We start from the raw sequence: 19,785 nt of genomic DNA on the forward strand, positions 1-19,785 counted from the left end.
CAAAGATGAGATCTGAGTATTCTTTGGAGGCTTTACGATAACGCCGGCTTGGTGAGCGGAAGTACGCTGGTGAAGTGAGGCTCGATTGTCGCTTGATCCGCTACGTACCTCGCAGTGCAAAAGAAGACTCCGTGATCCAATTAGACAATTGACTGCGATGTAACCTGTCAGAGGTGTTCAAATCCCAACTAAAGGTCGCCAGCTGTGACTTCAGAGATGAGACACGGATGGAGGCGATCTTGCCGATAAGTCAGTGTTACGGGTACTGGGATTACCGGCCGACTTTCGAGTTTCTTGGTGCGGGAGGCACTCTGTAGGCGTATCAATACGTAACATTACCTGTTGTATTTTTCGCACTCCTTTTTTGCGAATGCCAAGACTTGTGACACCAAGCTGGGCCATTGACCGCCCAGCCGCCCTGACAAAAGCTTCGACCAGAATTCTGCCTTCCACAGACTTCCAACATCCAAAGCGACATCCACCATCCATCCGTCTATCCCTTTGACTGCCATCTTCTACTCCTGAGGAAAGGCATCATGTCTCGTTCTGGCGGTACAACTCTCTACGTCACTGGCTTCGGCCACGGCACTCGAGCACGCGATCTCGCCTACGAATTCGAACGGTACGTCCCAACCGCCGATGGTCCACGACCACGACCTCCTCGATCCCTTCCCGATTGACTCCTATCATCTTCCCCCCTTCGTATCTTTCGGCCAGATCCGTCGGCTTCAGAAATTGCGACGCGTTCCTCTTGCGCTCTTACCATCGCCCTTCTACTCTTGCCCCCTGCTATGGCGCGATAGTGATTCTGACGACGTCGAAACACCCTGCTTCCTCCCACCCATCGCTTTACTCCATTTCATTTATCAACTATCTTTATATGTCTTATAAATGTATCTCTCCAAATGATGGAATTGTGATTATCTGACTAGAACATTGCAGATATGGCCGACTTGTTCGGTGTGATATTCCCGCACCGCGGACAGCTTCCAGTCGCTTGTGAGTATCCTGTGTGATGTGGCATGAGACGTTCTGCTAAAATGTGGCCTTTCCAGGTTTGCTTTCGTAGAATATGAGAGCCGTCGCGATGCAGACGATGCCTACCATGAAATGCACAACAAACGCATTGGTCGTGATGATCTTTTGAAGATTGAGGTGGGTTTGATGGCTACTTGATATAATTTCTTTCCATTCCAACTCATTGTATAGTGGGCCCGCACTCCCCCATCGGCATCATGGCGCTTCGACTCTGGTCGTGACCGTCGTCGAGACAGGACTCCTCCCCGTAGAGGACGTTCTCCATCTCCTCGCCGTGGACGTGGTGATTACTCGCCTCGCAGGGACGACAGGCGCGATAAAGATTATGACCGACGAGACCGGGACCGTGATCGTGAGCGCGAGCGCGAACGTGATCGCGACCGGTCTCGCAGCCCCGATGACCGTGACCGTGACCTCAAGGAAGATCGTGACAGACATGAGGACCGTGACCGCCGTGATGACGAGCGCGACACTGCTACGAATGGCGACGACCGAAAAGGTAAGCTTATTAATAATGGCTTGGCTTTTGTCAATGTATTTTGACAATTAATACTGACTTGGTTCACGAAAAGCTCTCGATCCTCTCCCTTCAGGTCATGATGAACTCGACACAGCCGAGTAAATCAGTTGCTCGGAACGATGCCTCTCTGTCATGGTTGCTCGGTAGGCATTCTAACTACCTCAAGCCTCTCCTTGTTGTTCTCATGAATCTTGCTTCATTTGTCGATCCATCTTGTTTGCGGCGTTAACGAAACAGACCTCCACACGACCAAGACGACAAATGATCCGCGTATGATTCTCCTCGTCGTTATGCCATGAAAATCTTTTCTTACTTTCGGGAGTGTTGCAATACCTTCCTTGTAAACTCGCAGGTTCTTTTTCTCTGTCTTTTCCTTTACAATTCTTTCGGCTTCATCTCTTGTGTCAAATAAAACGTATTACTAGTTTTGAGAAAAATACAACCACATTCCATCAATATGAAACTATGAAACTATGTCTCGTACAGCTCATGATATGGTCACAGTTACAATGTAAATAATATTCATCAAACTCTCCTGGTAGCTGAATCGGCAAGAAGATCAAGGGTAACTATACTTTTCTCCCAAAGAAAAAAGGTGCTGCTAATGCAAGTAAAGACAAAAAGAAATATCTCACATCTTCTCGAAAGTGGCCATCAGTGAACCTATAATTACCATTAGCATTTTGTGAAGAGCAAAGGTATGGGTAAAGACAATTACTTACCAATGAAGGTTGTCACCAACCGAGATCTGACTTGGCAAATATCCTCAGGCACCAGCCATATGGTTGCACCCATCTTTCTGGCAATACTGATACTGAGTTTAGCATTGGCATATGCATCCTCAGGAGTGCGTCCAGGGGTAACCAGGTCATAATCGACATAGCTGCTCTTCATGCCGCTCAATACGTCCAAAAGGAATATACCAGTCCCAATAGACGCATCCTTGAAGCTCCGGATTGTCGATTTGCCACCTCCCTTTTGCGACATGTCATTAGCCCACCGGATCATCTCGGCGTCCGTGATTTCGCGCTTGCCCAACCGTTGTGCTAGGGAGGATAAAGTGTTTGTGATATCCTTGCGCATCAGCTGCCACACCAAGCCCAGTGTTAAGGTTCGCTGTCCGTCAGTGATATCAGCACCCTGGATACCGACCAGGGAGAAGCGGTTCTGCTTTCCGAGTTCAATTGCATAGTTTGTATTTTCCACCGCCTTGAAACGAAGGATTTCGCCACCAGAAGCTGGAGGCTTGTTGACATGTCTCCAATTGACACTACCAGGAATAACCTTGTCGTAGGCCTGAAGGAGAATCGTGCCATCCCGAAGGTCGTCGAAGAGTGAGTTGACAGCAGGCTGCACATCCAAGGAGTTCAACCACAAGGTGAATACACGAGCCTCTCGTTCGCCTTCCGCGTCGAAGTCCTCGACTTCGAGCTTTTCTTCTTCTGTAATGGGATCCAAACCAGGATGAGTGTTGAAAAGGTTAGCAACAAAGGCTAGATTGAGTTTGGGATTTCCAGCGACAAGAGATGTTGGAGTCAAGAATTTACGGCAATCCAATTTCTCTGCGTTGGTCAAGACCTGTTCCGCGCGTTGCAAAAGGTCTCTTGTCTGTAAAGGTGATCGCGAGCATACGTCTGGAGCAAGCTGGTTAAGTAGCACAGTGTAGTTCTCTCCATCTTTGACATCAGTGGAAAAGTTGGTAACTCTGTATTGTTAAAATGAGTAAGAGGGAAGTCTTAGCATAAGCAAGAAGATATTCTACTGACCTTCGTTCCCACTTGGCATTCTTCAAGTGATAGTTGAACCACCGAAGAAGGATCTGCTCAGGTGGTAGACGCAAGAACTGCTCCAACGTCTCATCCTCTTCAAGAAGTCGGTACAGTTCAGGGTGTAGCTTAATATCAATTTTTCCCAACAGACCACGACGAATAATCTGCCAGATCAATCCTAGAATTAGATGCTCTCGAACCTCAATGATATCACCGCTTCCAATATTGACAACTGAGCAACCTATGCCTTTCGCAGAGTTGATAACGATGTTGTTATTCTCTGTCATGTGAAAGGCGTTCAATTGTTTAATCTTGGTACCCGCTTTGTTCAAGACACGCTCATCAATAGTATCGGGCACACTGTCATTGATAAGCTTTGCTAAGACCAAGCCGTCCTTGCATTTATCAAACATTTCAAAGGTGTCAGTGGGGAAAGGAAGAAGATGGCCAATGTCTGGATCTCCGGCGAGAACCGCATTGATATGTCTCGTGAACTCGGTTCTTTCATCCTCATTGATTGTATGCGTCACGTTCGCAGATGAGCCTTGAACGTGGATCTTGCCGCCGATGCTTCCTTTGGACACATGACGAGAAGAGCCGCCGACAGGGCCAGCAGCGGGACTGGCTGCTTGAACCGGATTGGGAACTTTGCTTGGTGCAGCACCAGCGCTTCGGACCTTGTGGATGAGCTTTAGGGGTGGGGTTAGTTAGCAAGCGCGAATCCTTCCATCCTTGACACTTTCAAGCTTACATCAACATAGTCTTCAAACTCCACGCGGCGCGAGCTGTCGAGCTCTACTTCCTTAAGAGCTTGTCTCACGACATCGTAAGGCTGGTGTTCCGACTGCTGGGTTGCCTTGATCGCCGTCGACTCATCCAGGTAACCTTTGTCGTCGATATCTAGCTTGCGAAAAGCATCCTGCAGACCGAACAATTCGCTTTGCGGAAACTCCGGGTATTTCCTTGATCATCGTCAGCACAGGCGCCAACGCAGTTCGGATGGGTTGAGAAACAACGGTATTCCATAATGTACCTTTGTAGCTTCAGAAAATTCATTGTGAGAGTTTACCGTGACTGAACTCGCCAGGAGCGCGATGGACGACGAACGAATCAAGGCGGGGTAAGTTCTAACGCAACGATGGAGGAGAGAAGAGAAGAAAAAGGAGGGCAGCAGATCAATTAAAGAAAGACAAAAATCAATGTTGCCTAAGTATGATTCAGTATTTGTGGTGATGCTATGAAAAAGGGAAAGGGAGAGTTGAGTATGTTGTCGCCTAATGTCGCCAATGACTGATGACGCCGGCTGAGGATGGCTTAGACTTGCACTGGTGGAAGGTGGGCGAACTTTGGGAAGGCACGAAGGGGCATAGCGGGGCAGGTCGCGCCTGCCAATCAGAAAGGGACGTTCCTTCCTTACAATTGGCATCTCCAGAACAATTTCGAGCAATTATTCTCTCCTTGATCTTACTCTGAAGATATCATCATATTGAGGATTACGCGGTGTAGAGGCAGCTATCATGCTCGCTAAATCGATCAATTGCCTCTACTGCCCTCAGCAGGCGAGAAGCCTTTCCGCCCGCATACTCACCCGATCCAATCGATGACGTAGCCAGTGTTTGCTACCCGTTTACAGAGGCAGCAGCAGCTTCCAGACTCTGGAGTATCGTGTGTGGGGCGCCAACTGATGCTTTCACGTGGCTGTCGGTTTGGCCAACTTTCCAGCTAGATTTTGTTTTCAATATATTATTGCTGGCAGACTCCTGTTGTCAACAGGAGAATACTGTCGAGCTACTGATCCAAGCAGCTGTGTGACTTCACAAGCAGAACACTGATCCTCTTTCAACCCGCCCAACAGAGTACCAACACAGCACGCAACTAGCTTCGTGTTATCATCACAGACAAGTTGGCTCGTTTACCACGTTTCCTGAGGCTGCAAAGGGTGACCATGCCCGCTACAGACCCAAAGCCATCATTTCTGGAATCAATTTCGCCGTGGTCAACAACGCGAAGTTCAACGCCTCAGAACGGGCCCGACAACGCTTCGGATACGGTAGATAGTCTGAAACAAGGTACAGGACAGGATCATGTCACTTCCTACAAGAAGCGACTGAGTTCGCTACGATATCCGCCAGACTGCCCGCCACTGCAAACGAGATGGTTTTATGCTGTAGATACCCCAAAATCGAAGCCGTCGTTCACGGGTATGGAGAAGCCGGAGCCACTGAAGCCCTTACCTCCCGCAAAAAAGTTCATTCCGTTTTATACCAAAGACTCCCAGTCCATTGAGAGAGCTTTCCAGCAACTCCTTCAGCAAGAGGCAGTGGATTCCACAGAGAAGACAAAAGATAATGAATCAAAGCAGAGCACAGTCAAGGTCCCAGTAAACGAGGACTACCTGTACGATGTCGATGTGGATAAACGAGAACTAGGGCCTGCATACTGGTTAGGGCCTATCTATGAAGTCAGGCGTGGAACGTGGTTCTTCCAGGAAGGATCCGTCCTCAGGCCATGTGAAGAGAACCTTGCGACTCAGCTCGAAGAGGGCTATTTGAAGATGAAACCCTGGCAACCGCAATACTCGCAGAACAAACCCACAACAGGAACCGCTACGATATCAGACGAAAAATCCCAGGCGAATCAGCCCTCCAAAGATTCAAGTCCGGTCCGTGGCGTAACAAGCAAAAAGACTAGCGATGAAGGTAGACCAGAACGTGATCGTTCAGACAGCCCGAGCCGGTCGGGCGTTCCAAGCCAGTCTTTACCTGTTTACCGTCTCTTTGGCTCTTACATGAATAGCACCGTTACTTACCAGGATTCAACTGTGGCGTGGTTGAATTATGACGACTTCATGTCTCGTGTAAGCAGTACTGTCTACCAGAGATTTGGTGGTGTGGGAGGTACTAAGGTTGTGAGAGGATACGTTGAGCAAGGGACTCAGAAGGATTCGGTAGATACCAAAGCCGGACCATCAAAGAGCTCATCGTCGGTGGCCCCGGCTATGCATTCGGGTGTTACAGGAAAGGAGAATCCTCCGCCGAATCAAGATGACTCCACTGGTTCGACCGAGCCCGAGGGATTAAATTCCAAAGCGCTGTCAACCGGCCATAGAATAACGTTACAACGTCAGATGTCTTCCCTCAATGGCGAGGCGGGAGACAGTGCCGAGCTCGAAGAAGAAGCGAGAAAACAGGAAGAACAGGAAATGGAAGACTCCAGAGAGACAGAAGGCGAAGAGAGAGACAGAGAGATCGATCATCTCATTCTAGTGACGCATGGAATTGGCCAGCGCCTGGGACTCAGACTGGATAGTATCAATTTCATTTCCGATGTCACGACGTTGAGAAAGACCATGAAATCAGTCTACGCCGCGTCACCTGATTTGCAGGCACTTAATTCTCAATATCCGGACGCAAAGAAGAATTGTCGCGTCCAAGTTCTTCCTGTGTTCGTTTCTCCCATCAGTATTGCATGACTAGTTACTGACAAGGCATATTAGATGCTGGAGATATCTCCTTGACTTTCCTCGTCAAGGTCTGCGCCAGAATCGCAAAGAGCTTGACCTTGCCGACCCTGATAGCTTGTCATCTGAGGAGGAACAATATCCTAACCTGGCTGATATCACATTGGAAGGTGTACCTGCTGTCCGCAATCTGATCTCAGATCTGGCCATGGACGTCCTCCTGTATCAAAGTGGGTACCGAGAACACATAATGGGTATTGTGCAACGGGAGTGTAATAGAATACTTCAGCTGTTCAAATCCCGTAACCCGTCGTTCAAAGGCTCAGTTAGCTTATGTGGGCACTCATTGGGAAGCGCTATCATGTTTGATATCCTGTGTCGTCAGAGTCAACGTTCCCATAGAGATTTTGAAGAAAAAGGGAAAAGGCAGAGTTCGAAGCAGAATAGGGCACGCGAGTCAATGACCGGCTATCCTCTTGATTTCGATTGTAAGGAATTCTTTTGCCTTGGCTCACCACTTGCACTCTTTCAAATGTTGCAGGCAAAAACAATTGCTGGGAGATCTCTTGCGAACGGCTCGGCAGAGAGAAATTCGGCTCTATCTCACAGTCTGGGGGCTGCAACTCCACCTATAGGTGATCCGACGGAACAGGCAGTCTTCGAATTGAATCCGAGTGTCTCTTCACCTCAATGTGAAGAACTATACAACATTTTCCACCCCTCTGATCCAGTCAGCTACCGCCTCGAACCACTGATCACTCCTGCGATGACGGCATTGAAACCCCAGCCCCTCCCCTTCGTGAAGAAAAACATTTGGACAGCATCTGGTCAAAGCCTATCGAACATTAGCTCTCGGGTGGGGTCGCTTTGGACGAATTTCACCACTGGTGTCGCAAGCAGCTTGCTAAATCGCAGCTTGGGTATACAGTCTGATGGAACATCAGGCTCAACTCACTCGCGTACTGCTTCCCAGCAGTCATCATCGTCGGACACCAAGAATGACAAATTTCAGTCAGGCTCGAAAGTACTCGACCATGAATTAGAATTCCCGACTCTTATAGATTCAGGAATGGAAACACTTTATGAAGGTTTCCAGAAAGCGAGACGCAGTGATAAAAAGGGTGGCTCAGGCGATAGCAGTGATGACGTTGAAGATCGTTCTCGGAGAATCAAGATCGAAGAGTCCAAAGTCCGTGCCCTCAATTCGAATGGTAGAGTGGACTATAGCATTCAAGAGTGAGTCTTGCCCATCCATTTCGCATATCAAACATGGTCAGAGCAACTACTGACCACGCAACTTGAATCTAGGGGCATCTTTGATATCTCCCTGATCGCGAGTATTGCAAGTCACCTGAGTTACTGGGCGGACGAAGACGTCAGTCACTTCATGTTGTCACAAATGCTGTCAAGAATGCGAAGGAGACGCCAAAGATGAGTTGTTGGACAGGTAGAGAAAGATAGACTAGGCATCTCTAATAGACCCTATAGACGACAAGAGAAGTCATGGCTCTTTGTTGGCGTGAGATATACTTTGATACAACAGCAGATCGCATGACTTAGAAATAGAAGATGTCTGACTTCTTGGAATAACCCTAAATAAGTTAATAACCCTAAGCTTGGCACGTGTGGAGCCCAGCAAATTCTTTTCTTCCCGCTGATTGTTTTCTTTCTGTCTTCTCTGCTCAACAACGCGCGAGAATACTATCAACAACATGGCTACCCCGCTTGATAATGTTCTTAATGTATGGAACAAAATTCAGCAAAATAGTCCTATATACAATTTCCTTCTGGAAGATGTGCAAGTCTACGAAGCCAGCAAAGGCGTAGTCCGCGCCAAACTGCAAGTTAATGAGCGCCATTTGAACTCCAAGAGAGGCTTGCACGGTGTTTTCTCAGCCTGCGTTGTCGACTGGGCTGGAGGTCTGGCCATTGCATCACACGGTTTCGAGTCCACCGGGGTTAGCACAGATATCCATGTGTCGTACTTATCCAAAGCGAGTCTCGGAGACTGGCTTGTGATTGAGAGCCGAACTGACAAAGTCGGTAAAACCCTCGGATTTACCAGTGTGACTATTTCGAAGCGTGGTGAGGATGGCCAGCTAAGTACAGTTGCGCAAGGTGCTCATACCAAGTACATAAGACAATGATACATTGTTCAAGACCCTGTTCACAAACCGCTTTCTTCTTTGCATCTGGCATGATCGCATTCTTCTTTGATTGCTGGATTCACTCGGATGGCGGAGAGCAATTCTCGTCCAAAATGCTTTAGATACCTTGTTTTTTTCGCTTTCTACGTGAGGCAAGGAAATGAGAGGGCGATATATAGTTAGATTTTTATATTGACGAATATTACGTATATGTTAGTGTGCTTCTCATTAATAGGGTTGCGCTTACTTTCTAGAGTTGGGGTTCTTGCTCCGCGTTTGAGCTTCATATGAGGCGCATCCGTCGCTTACCGTTTCTACCAACAAACAGTCATTCCAACTCCTCTCTGCCTCCTGCATCATTCGCCTCGATCTGTTAACTCACTGAACCCCAACAAACTCGAGAGATGCCATATCTTTCATCTGCCTCCGACTATCCGCCAATGTAGATAGATACTATGACTGAAGCGGCTGCTTCTCCGAAATCGCCTCCGGCAAATGGACAACCTGTCCAGACCTCCGCGATCGATTACGCCAGCACAGAAACAAAGGTCGACTCGACGTCACCTCAAGCCGCAGATACAATCTCATCGCTGTCGGGACAGTGGATTCTGAGCTTTCTCGAGACGGTCGACAATGGCACACTTGTTGTGATACTTGGTGCTTCTGCGCTTCTCATATACCTTATTTTCGGCAGGTTAGGAATACTTCTCATCGGCCTACTTTCAGGGTTCCTGTTTCATGATTACCGGGCAGGGCTTATTGCGGATAAGGCTGCTGGAGACGGAGGAGATGGCGTTGGTCTATATTCTTTTCGCAGGAGAAGAGAGCTTGGGATCGAAGTCGCTTCGCGACTTCTGGACTGGAAACCTCAGAGCGATGTTGTGCGAACAGATCAGGAAAAGGCAGCAGCAGCAAAAGCTAATGAGGATGCGGCCACATTGGATTTATCTAAATTTCCCCCTGCTACTGCTGCTGCCCTCACGGAACTCATAGACGCTATGATGGATGGCTATGTACTGTGAGTGCTAATGCTTTCTTTTCGCTTTCCAATAAGCCGGTCTAATTGCCAAAACAGTCACTGGTATAAGCCTATATTACCCTCGGACGACTCGTTTCCCCTCTCCTGCAGAAAGATTATTGTCGGATTCGTAAACTCGCTATCAACGCATATGACCCGTAAACGATCGGCAGATACATTTCTTCAATTCGTTACCAATTCAAGTTCAATGATTATAGTATTTCTGAACGAACTATCTCTAGCCTTACAGGAAACAGCTTCCGATTCGACGTCGACCGAAGATCATGTGAGGCAATATCTGACAAAGTACCCGAACAGTAACCTGGCCAATGTGCTGTCGAAAGATCAGCAGCAAAAGAAAATGACAATGGTCGCAGACGACCTGCTTTCCAACTTCCTGGAACCTTCTTTCTACAACTGCGAGACAGTAAGAAACTTCCTTCGCGGAATATTTGCCGGTGTTGTTCTCGAGTCAGTCGTGAAGAGCTGCTCACAGCCGGACTCTATCAATGGGTGGATTGTTTATCTGCTAAGGGAAGGCGAACCGCAAATCATGAATGCGATTGATGCCGGACTCGAAAGCGCCTCGAAGGGTGAAATAGCAGCTCTATCAGGGATTGCAGGGAACACTTCTCAGGATCTGACCGAAAGTGTGAAAGGAAAGCAGGGGCCATTTCCCATACAGGATGCTCCCGGGTTACCAAAGCTTAATAGTGATGGCAGCATTCTATTGAAGGACATCTCCAAAGATAAAACGACTGGGGCGATATCTAGCAGAAGTTCCCCAGGAGCTACACCAAGTTCTTCTATCGAGAAACTTCCGAAGGAAGATCGAGGAGAGGCTCCGCAGCGGCTGCTTGATATTGTGAACCAAGAGCATAGTTTAGGTGGAACAACGAACATCAGTAATCAAGAGGAAGTAGAAGACGCTGTGCAAATACTCTATGGGGCATCCGTCACGGTTGATGATGGTTCCGTGCCTGGTGACAAAACGACAATGAAAGCCAAGCCGACAACTGAATATATGCTTCAAATAGAACCTGCTTCAACACGGTATCCGGGTTGGATGATCTTCAGAAAATATCAAGATTTTGAATATTTGCATGCAGGTCTTGCAACCCTCGCCAGATACCATCATGCTCCCTTTATAGATATCCATCCTGTGTTACCCCCATATCGTGACCAAACAAAATCATCACTGGCAAAGGCTTTAGAGCGATATCTCCGGGATGCGCTGGAGCATAGAGACCTGGCGAAGTCTGAACGCCTTCGAAAATTTCTCGATAAAGACAACGATTTTGGCCAGATGTCTCCTACGTCTGGGAAAGGCGGATTTAACCTGCGTGCCTCAAGCACATTTGAAAACATGGGAAAGAACATGTTGGGCGTTTTGTCCAATGCACCCAAAGGCGTTGCGGGGGGTGGAAAAGCCATGTTAGACGGAGTAACTGGAGTTCTTAGTGGCGTTAATAGGAACAGAAGGAGCGTGGATACTACTCCCAGAGATTCGAAGAATTCTCCAGCTAGTGGTTCAAACGTCGCTCTTAATGCAATCCGAGAACGTTCGCCAGATACCACATCGCTAGGTAGTTCTCAAGATCTCGGTAGCCCGATACGCATCGATCAGCATGGCGACGAACTGTCTAATGGCGCTGGGGCCGTTGAGACTCCCATGACAGATGCAAAATATCAGGATTCTATGGCGAACAAGGCGACAGCGCAGTCTGCACAAGATGGACAAAATGATTCAACAAGCCCTAAATCATCTCCGACTTCGTCAGTACGGACCCCAAGCCCTGAGAAGGATAACGCAAAGCCTGAGACCCTATACGAACCTACACAAGCACAAGACATAAGTGCTAACCCAGTTATAATGCGAAAGGAAAGCACACACTATCCACGCACGAAGCCTTCAGAGAATCCCATCAACGAAGAGGAAACCCGTGTAGCCGTGGAGCTTATATTCGCAGTCATTAACGAGTTATATACACTGTCTTCTGCCTGGACCATTCGAAAGACACTACTCAATGCTGCAAAGACGTATATTCTTCGTCCAGGTAATTTACATTTGGAATCAATCCGTGTCCTAGTACAAGACTCAATGATTGATTCCAACACCACAGACGAAGCGATCGCTGCTAAACTCACGAAGATCCGAGAAAACGCTCTACCCACAGAAGAGGAGATGAAAGCATGGCCACCTCCATTGAGCAAGGAGGAAAGCGAAAACCTCAAGAATGAGGCGAGAAAACTGCTGATTGAGAGAGGTATGCCTCAAGTCCTGATGAGCGTAATGGGTGCAGCAGCGTCTAGAGAGGCATTGGGGAAGGTCTTTGATTGTCTTCAGGTTGAGGAGGTCGGGCGAGGATTCATGTTTGCTCTCATATTGCAAGCTCTAAGAGCTGTGATTCTATGATTTTTCTTTTCTCTGTCTATTAGATCATGACACTTAATGTATTCAGCGTTATTCCCTCATACTCCATTACTACAGTAGAACCTGACTATAACGGACTGAAGGTCTCTCAGGATCTAAGTCAAAGACTAAGGAACTGGGCATAAATGGCACTCCAAAATATTAATCTATCTTTTCAGTTCCATATTAGAGCAAGCAAAGCTGAGATGGTTTAGATATGGAGAGGGCTTCCTTTCGTTATACGTAGCTGGGTTCTACAGTACTGTAGACAAGCTTCTCCGCAATGGAGCCGATAAGATAAGATAAGCTGGATCCACAGTGATAAATAGGTCAGCTACTGTGACGCGCTCTTTATCTCCATCTTACCTACCTACAAGGCTACAACTTCAAACAAACTTCAGTTCGCAATCCTAACAAATTCCATAACTTCAATTACACACTTGAGAAATGAAAATGTCCTCCAAATCAAAAAAGCGTTCAATCGAATACCAATCCGATGACGGCTTCGTCGTTGACGATGACAACAATAACAAGAGTCGCGGCGCAAAGAAGGCAAAGACGGCTGAATCATTATCATCGTCAACTAACAAAACAGACGCAAACGGTGATATTTATTGGGATATATCGAGCCACCGCAGAGTAACCATTTCAGAATTCAGGGGGAAGAGCATGGTGAACATTAGAGAGTATTATGAGAAGGATGGGCAGGAACTTCCTGGGAAGAAGGTATTGCCTTTCCCTCTCTTGCTGTTGATTTATTATCTTGCTTATAATTTCGTCAATGATACTAATGTCATTTGTTTCGTTGGTGTAGGGTATATCACTCCCAATTGAACAATTCAGCGCTCTCGTTAGCCACTTGCCCGAAATCGAACAAGTGCTCTCTGCAAAAGGTATATCGGTTCCTCGTCCTTCGTATAATGGCGAGTCGAATGAAAAGGATGAGGATGAAGGTGATCACAGTGGGAAAAAGAATATTGATTCTACCAGCGAGGAAGACGAGGATGGAGAGTGAAGACCTGCGGGCCTTACAAGGAATCACTTTCATGATCTCTCGACTTGCACTCTTGTCTTCATATCAACTCAAATACGATCTCGGACATTATACCTACTTCTCTGCCCCCCGTGCTTGAGATGATACTTGTTCCCATGAGTCGTTTTCAAACAGTAACTGTGTTTCGGGGTTGAATTGGGAAGGACAGTCGCTTACTGGAATGGTATATGCAATCTTCTTTTGTCAACGAGACTGACATACATTACAAGGCGAACATAGGCAGGCTCGTTTAGCTAGTAATACGTCTTGGCCATAGCTATACCAATTAATATTCTTCCGAGATGTCTCTCCAAACCTGCTTCTTTGCCTTGATCAATTGGTTTCAAATTCTATGCACATCAAAATAGCCTATTTATATACCATCTGGTACTAGATACTCGCCTCCTGAGTAGCCAAAATATTCGCGATTGAACCTCCTTTCCAACCATGTCGCGCATCAAGCTTCTTCTTAGCCTTACTCTCCTCACCGGCAACACCCCAGCCACCACCTCCAGGAGTCATAATCACAATCCTTTCACCAGGCTGCATCTTGATACTATTCTTACCTCCCAGGTTAATGAGCCTGTCTTCGATGAATTCATTTCCGTCCTTGTCTTTCCTGGGAATCTTTCGGATCCATAAGTTATGACCTGTTTGCGCATCTTCGCCGCCCTCCAATCCATAGGGTTTGTATACCCTTCTCTCAGAAAGAATAGATACTTGAACAGGGATTCGAAACTCGATGTCTCTGACAACACCGTCTCCACCACAGTGCTGTCCCAACCCTCCAGATCCAGGTCGTAAGCTGAACTCACGCAGTATAACTGGGTAGCGTCGTTCAAAGACTTCGGCGTCTGTGATTCGGGTATTGGTCATGTGAGTGTGAACTCCTGATGTGCCTTCCCAGTCAGGGCCGGCACCACTGCCTCCAGCTATAGTTTCGTAATATCCGAAACCCTGGGTTGCTTTTGATCCGGATACGTTACCGCCAAAGCCAAATGTCAGATTGTTTGTGTCTCCTTGCGATGCAGCGCAGGCATTAAAGCACCTAAGGATCACATCTGTGACTCGTTGGCTCTAAAAATAATCGTTAGTTCATTCCCAACTTAAAATTGTGGTGAAACCTACTGTTAGAACGTTTCCGCCGACAACTGCGGCACTTTCTGATGGCGAAAGGAAAGAGTTTTTCGGAATGTGAACTCTGATGGGCTTCAAACATCCTTGGTTGAGAGGAATGTCCTCCGAGATCAGGCATCTCAGACAATATATGATTGCTGAGTATGTAACAGCTTCTGGTGCATTGATGTTTCCTATTCAAGATATATTCGTTAGTCCTTTTACCCTTTGTATGTCCATTTGATGTATGCATACCATAAACTTCAGGCCCAGTGCCCGAAAAGTCAAAAACAGCAGCTCCCTCGTCTGCGTCTATTGAAATACGTAGCTTAATAGGACTCCCATCATCCATATAATCAATAGCCGTGAGATCCTGGCCTTTGAACCTCTGGCTCACACCTTTGAGCAGATTTCTGACACTAAGTTCCGCATTTTCCTGAATCTTGATCATGTAATGCTGGACTACATCTTGCCCATATTCCTCAATAAGGTTAGTGATGAGGTTAATGCCCTTTTGGTTTGCTGCTATCTGCGCTTTCAGATCATTCAAGTTGTCCGCAAGACATCTAGTACCACTACAATCTGGGTACTGTGCTGGTTCATGGTAGAGGAGCTCTGTGATGCGTTCCTCATTGAAGTGGCCCTCAGATACCAATTTTTCTGACTTGATTGCTGCGCCTTCCTGATAAAGCTCTTTCGAATGAGGGGGCATGCTTCCGGGTAGAATGCCTCCAATATCGGCTGTGGACTCGTTAGCATCAATGTCCAACGCAAGCACCCACTTAGTATAACCTACCATGATGCGCTCGAGACGCTACGTAGAAGATAATTTCATCCCCTGCAAAGGCCGGTGTAATCACGGTAATATCCGGAAGATGGGTACCTCCAAATTCGGGATGATTGGATACAACCACATCTCCAGGTTTAAGCTTCCCTCTCCAGATATTCGCCTGAGTACGTACGCAGGTTGACATACTTCCTAAATGTACAGGGAGATGCGGTGCGTTGGCAACCAACCCTCCATCAGAGTCAAACAAGGCACACGAGTAGTCGAGTCTCTCCTTGACGTTGGTGCTCACACTGGTCTTTTGTAAAGCACGACCCATCTGCTCTGCTATCGCCATGAAACGATGGCCAAAGATACTAAGCATAATTGGGTCAACTCCACTAGTGTCAGCCTTGACCCCAAGGACATCATTCTCTCCAATGTTGATCACTACATGTGTCTCCGTGACCAGCGCAGTAGCACCTGGAGTCACAACCAGTGTTTGTGTATTGTCTGCTACGATTGCGGGTCCTTTCACGCGATCATTGACATCGAGATCGTCCAGTTTATAGATGGGCGTATCAAGACGTCCTCCCTCAAAAAATACTTTCTTCGTCTGATATATCTTCTTGCTGTCAACGTCACGAGGTTTGGCTTCCCGTAGTTGTTGATCAACGGTTTTGCCAAGTTCCTGGAAACTTCTGCCGATACCGCGTACTCGGACATCGTCAACGATAATATCTCTATCAGGTAGAACGAACCCAAATTCTCGCTCATGTTGCTTGACAAAGGCCTCTCCGAATACCCATTCGTCTCCTCCATAGAGATCACGGGCTTCTTCTGGAGTTGGTTTGATGATCATAAGTGACGACTCAGTGCCTCTATACCTCATATTGAGATATTCTTCAAACACGATCGAGTCGTCGTCGAAGCCTTGAGCACGAAGCTTATCTCCGGATTTGTTCTTTAGCTCGGCCATTTTGGATTTCAACTTCTTTTGCACATCATCAGCAGTGGACCAAATCGCTGATTCTGGCTCCTGCCTCTCGTCCACAACGTCAGCTAAAGCCATGCCATATGCCGAAAGTACGGAGGAGTATCGATGCACGAGGATCTGCCGTATTCCCAGACCCTCGGCGATGGCTACGGCATGTTGACCACCGGCACCGCCAAATGTGGCAAGACGGTGTTTCGATGTATCATGGCCTCGAGCTTCAGTAAGTGAACGAATAGGTCTAGTCATGGTTTCATTACTGATCTTTATGAAACCATATGCCACTTCATCCGGTGTCATCTTCTTATCTTCCCCTGACTTGGATAATTCATCGTTGATCTGTTGCGTGAGCTCCTTGAACTTCTTACGACTAGCTTCTTCGTCCAGTCCTTCATTCTCATTCTTTCCAAAGATCTTGGGGAAGAAGTCAGGTAAGAGCCTTCCTAAAAACAGATTGGCATCTGTCACAGTTAATGGGCCTCCTTTCCGATAGCAGGCCGGGCCAGGATGGGCACCAGCAGATTCCGGGCCGACAACGAAGAGTCCGTTACGGAAGAACAGTTGGGAACCGCCCCCAGCAGCGACAGTGTTGATATCCAGTTGCGGGGACTGGATGGTCACACCTGCAGTAGTCGTTTCAAAGACATGTTCATATCTCCCTTCTCCGTAACGGCTGACATCTGTACTTGTACCCCCCATATCAAACCCAATAACCGGGGTTCTAGTCTTGGGGTCATAGGAAGTCAAAGCGTAGCCGACGACTCCGCCCGCTGGCCCTGATAGTATAGCTTTGAGACCGGAGAATTGGCTAACATCCACGAGACCGCCGTCTGATTGCATGAACTCGCATCGGGCGCTTTTAGAGCCGCTGCTATTCTGCACAGACTCTGCACCTAATCCGCCCTCGAAGCCCGCCTGAAACCCAGCGATATACTTCTTGATTGTTGGAGTCAAATATGCGTCAGCACAGGCAGAGGTTGTTCGTGGTACTAGCTTAATCATCGGCATCAACTCGTGGCTCAGACTGATGTGCTCAAATCCGATCTCTCGGGCCAATTGACCAACAAATGCCTCATGGTCTGGGAAGGTGTACCCGTGCATGAGACAGACAGCAATACTGCGAAAGCCGTCGTTGTACAGTTGCTGCAGCTGCTCTCTCACGGTGTCTTTTGCTGGCCTCTGCAGGATCCTAACCGCCTCTGAGGATAGACCGCGGATTATCTCTGCACCTGATGATGTCTGTTCGCGGGTCGGTGTCTCTGTTCTGTTTCTTGTCGGATCTTCTGCATAGTCTTCCAAAGTCACCCGTTCATCAATCTCAATGACCTTTTCATACAGTACTTCCGGACGTCTAATTGCCAAATCGAATATTTTCGGACGAGACTGGTTTCCAATCTGCAAGCAGTCTTTGAAGCCTTTTGTGACTATGAGCGCAATTCTTTCTCCTTTCCGTTCCAGGAGCGCATTCGTTGCTACAGTCGTGCCCATCCGAATGCTTTCGATTTGGGAGGTGTCGAGGGGTTCACCTCGCGGAATCTCGCGACCTGTGAACTTGGAAAGTAACCTGCGAATACCTTCCAGGGGTGCGTCATCGTAGTTATCAGGATCAACCGATAGGAGTTTGATAACGATATCGTCCTCTAGTTTCCCTGTGCCTGGGTTTCCGACACAGTCGGTAAAAGTGCCACCCCGCTATCATTGCTGGTTAGCGCAGCGCAAGTAGAAGCTAGGAGATAATCAGCAATAATGACAAGGAAGGGGATTTCCATACGTCAATTGCAATTCGTATTCCCCTATTTGACAGTGCCATTGCAAAGCTGGTTAGTCGATAGCTATAAAGTCCAACTGTGCATATATATCTTCTGTTCCCCGCAGCTCGACCCTCGACTATTCCAGGTAACAAATTGCGTGTGGACAAGTCGGCTGAACTCGCAGATCTTCTCGATCATCACATGAAATATTAAAGAAATATGTATCAAAGGCAGAGGACAGCCGTGGGCTTGCTATATGTATGTGGTGTGCTTGATAGCATCGCAGACTGAATGATGACGAAATAGATAAAAGCGACCAATGGTTCTGCCACCGCCTAGCGTACATACTGTATAAAGTCCAATGGCATTGCGACTTCAAGAGACGGACTACGATAGTGTAATTTTGCCTATTATTAGATCGTACTCTGTCAAGTTTCCACTGAACGATCTGCTCTGTCTGACTGTATACAATAGTACATAGGAAGCAATGGCCGTGGTGGCACATATGTCCAGGTCGCATCCCTATTCTGACTGATCCAGAGTTCTATGCTAACCCACGGATCCATAGATCTGCTAGCTCTTGTTGGTCAATAGGCGTTCCGTTCCTGATTCCGAGTACGGGGATAAACAATGTGAAGGGCATGACTCGGAGAACATATCCAGTTCTTTGTAAACCTGGTTCATAAGGTCCGCATTGTACTGACGTATTGGGCAACGGTAATGACGCTAGATTGTCTGGATTGTCTGATGTTCTTCGCTTTGTCTGCGGGATTCTGATTCATGTTTAGCATCTCTCAGACCGCTGCGGGACCGGGGCAATTGTCCATTTTATCTGGCCGTGGGCGCAATGTCCACGGGGTCGAGGAGCGGTAAAGTCGGTATGGATGTGAAGTTTGAAGTATGGTAAGTGAATAACAGTCGAATCCGAGAACAAAATAGCCTGGAGAGGAATATCTGAGGATTAAGACGGCGATGTAGACCATACCGGCTGGGCGGCGTCTAATTGGCTGGTCCAGTGCAGGTCCCACGCCGCTCCTGCCCATTTGCCAGTGCTGCGCGGGCTTTCCCCCTTTCTCTCCAGCCCAGCCAATTAGCGACCCACGTCCCTGCCGTTCTAGAGCTTCTTGTGTCTCTTCCTGTCTATTGTCCTCTTTTTCCCTTCTTCGCTCCATTTGTCGCTTACCCTATCGCTCCTGGATGGACGCCTCTGTGTGATTCCTGAATTGCAGTATACTGGTATACATCCGTTTCGCTTCTCCTGTACTCGCTGTCCGATTAGCGAGCACCACATCACGGCTGGGTCGATTTTGCGGAACATTGGCGGCTTGCGTACCCCCTGGTCGGAAAAGGCGAGCGCTTTCTCTATTACCGGATATACGTCAATATCAATCAACGGGATTGTTGATATCGGAACTCGCCTTGACTTATCTACACTGCCATCTATCGTTAGATAAGGACGACAATACATTCATCGATCGGTAATGGTTTGGAGTGAAAAGACCCCCAATTGGCTCTAGATTTTTGCTACATCTTGGAGGATATAACACATGACTGTTGAATTATGAAAAGAAAGCCGGTCTGAGTTTTGGTTGTCACGTCGGAGACACTTCTGCACGTTGATATGCTCAGAGCGCCCTTCTCGGACCCTGAAAAAAGATCAGCATAGCTTATATATGTCTCTCATTACGCTCCGAGGTTCATATACATTGATTGAGGGTCCCGTGGTGTAAATAAGTCGACTTGTATAATTCCTCGGCACC

General features: G+C 47.6%; 7 protein-coding genes across 7 annotated transcripts; 5 read left to right on the plus strand and 2 right to left on the minus strand.

The window, feature by feature from the left end:
• Positions 1-536: 536 nt before the first annotated feature.
• TSTA_090040 (pre-mRNA splicing factor (Srp1), putative) lies at positions 537-1,660 on the plus strand (the record flags this gene model as incomplete). The annotated part of the gene is made up of 5 exons (XM_002478683.1): positions 537-622; positions 943-999; positions 1,056-1,155; positions 1,210-1,537; positions 1,611-1,660. The coding sequence occupies 5 exons, from the start codon at positions 537-539 to the stop codon at positions 1,658-1,660; spliced, it is 621 nt and encodes a 206-aa protein (XP_002478728.1).
• Positions 1,661-2,189: 529 nt separating this feature from the next.
• TSTA_090050 (actin-bundling protein Sac6, putative) lies at positions 2,190-4,383 on the minus strand (the record flags this gene model as incomplete). The annotated part of the gene is made up of 5 exons (XM_002478684.1): positions 2,190-2,221; positions 2,281-3,263; positions 3,325-4,016; positions 4,079-4,289; positions 4,361-4,383. 5 exons carry the CDS (start codon positions 4,381-4,383, stop codon positions 2,190-2,192), a joined length of 1,941 nt encoding a protein of 646 aa, XP_002478729.1.
• Positions 4,384-5,272: 889 nt separating this feature from the next.
• TSTA_090060 (DDHD domain protein) lies at positions 5,273-8,027 on the plus strand (the record flags this gene model as incomplete). Its single annotated transcript, XM_002478685.1, has 2 exons — positions 5,273-6,771; positions 6,824-8,027. The coding sequence occupies 2 exons, from the start codon at positions 5,273-5,275 to the stop codon at positions 8,025-8,027; spliced, it is 2,703 nt and encodes a 900-aa protein (XP_002478730.1).
• A 472-nt stretch (positions 8,028-8,499) lies between these two features.
• On the plus strand, positions 8,500-9,056 carry TSTA_090070 (thioesterase family protein; the record flags this gene model as incomplete). The annotated part of the gene is made up of 2 exons (XM_002478686.1): positions 8,500-8,918; positions 8,948-9,056. The coding sequence occupies 2 exons, from the start codon at positions 8,500-8,502 to the stop codon at positions 9,054-9,056; spliced, it is 528 nt and encodes a 175-aa protein (XP_002478731.1).
• A 333-nt stretch (positions 9,057-9,389) lies between these two features.
• Positions 9,390-12,368, plus strand: TSTA_090080 (PX domain protein; the record flags this gene model as incomplete). The annotated part of the gene is made up of 2 exons (XM_002478687.1): positions 9,390-9,952; positions 10,010-12,368. The coding sequence occupies 2 exons, from the start codon at positions 9,390-9,392 to the stop codon at positions 12,366-12,368; spliced, it is 2,922 nt and encodes a 973-aa protein (XP_002478732.1).
• A 450-nt stretch (positions 12,369-12,818) lies between these two features.
• Positions 12,819-13,380, plus strand: TSTA_090090 (RNA polymerase II transcriptional coactivator, putative; the record flags this gene model as incomplete). The annotated part of the gene is made up of 2 exons (XM_002478688.1): positions 12,819-13,091; positions 13,180-13,380. 2 exons carry the CDS (start codon positions 12,819-12,821, stop codon positions 13,378-13,380), a joined length of 474 nt encoding a protein of 157 aa, XP_002478733.1.
• A 408-nt stretch (positions 13,381-13,788) lies between these two features.
• Positions 13,789-18,084, minus strand: TSTA_090100 (5-oxo-L-prolinase, putative; the record flags this gene model as incomplete). Its single annotated transcript, XM_002478689.1, has 5 exons — positions 13,789-14,475; positions 14,527-14,708; positions 14,770-15,255; positions 15,311-17,966; positions 18,046-18,084. The coding sequence occupies 5 exons, from the start codon at positions 18,082-18,084 to the stop codon at positions 13,789-13,791; spliced, it is 4,050 nt and encodes a 1,349-aa protein (XP_002478734.1).
• Positions 18,085-19,785: the final 1,701 nt, after the last annotated feature.

The sequence above is a fragment of the Talaromyces stipitatus genome, genomic scaffold (genome assembly GCF_000003125.1).
Source record: "Talaromyces stipitatus ATCC 10500 scf_1105507295527 genomic scaffold, whole genome shotgun sequence".
NCBI classification, from domain to species: Eukaryota; Fungi; Ascomycota; class Eurotiomycetes; order Eurotiales; family Trichocomaceae; genus Talaromyces; species Talaromyces stipitatus.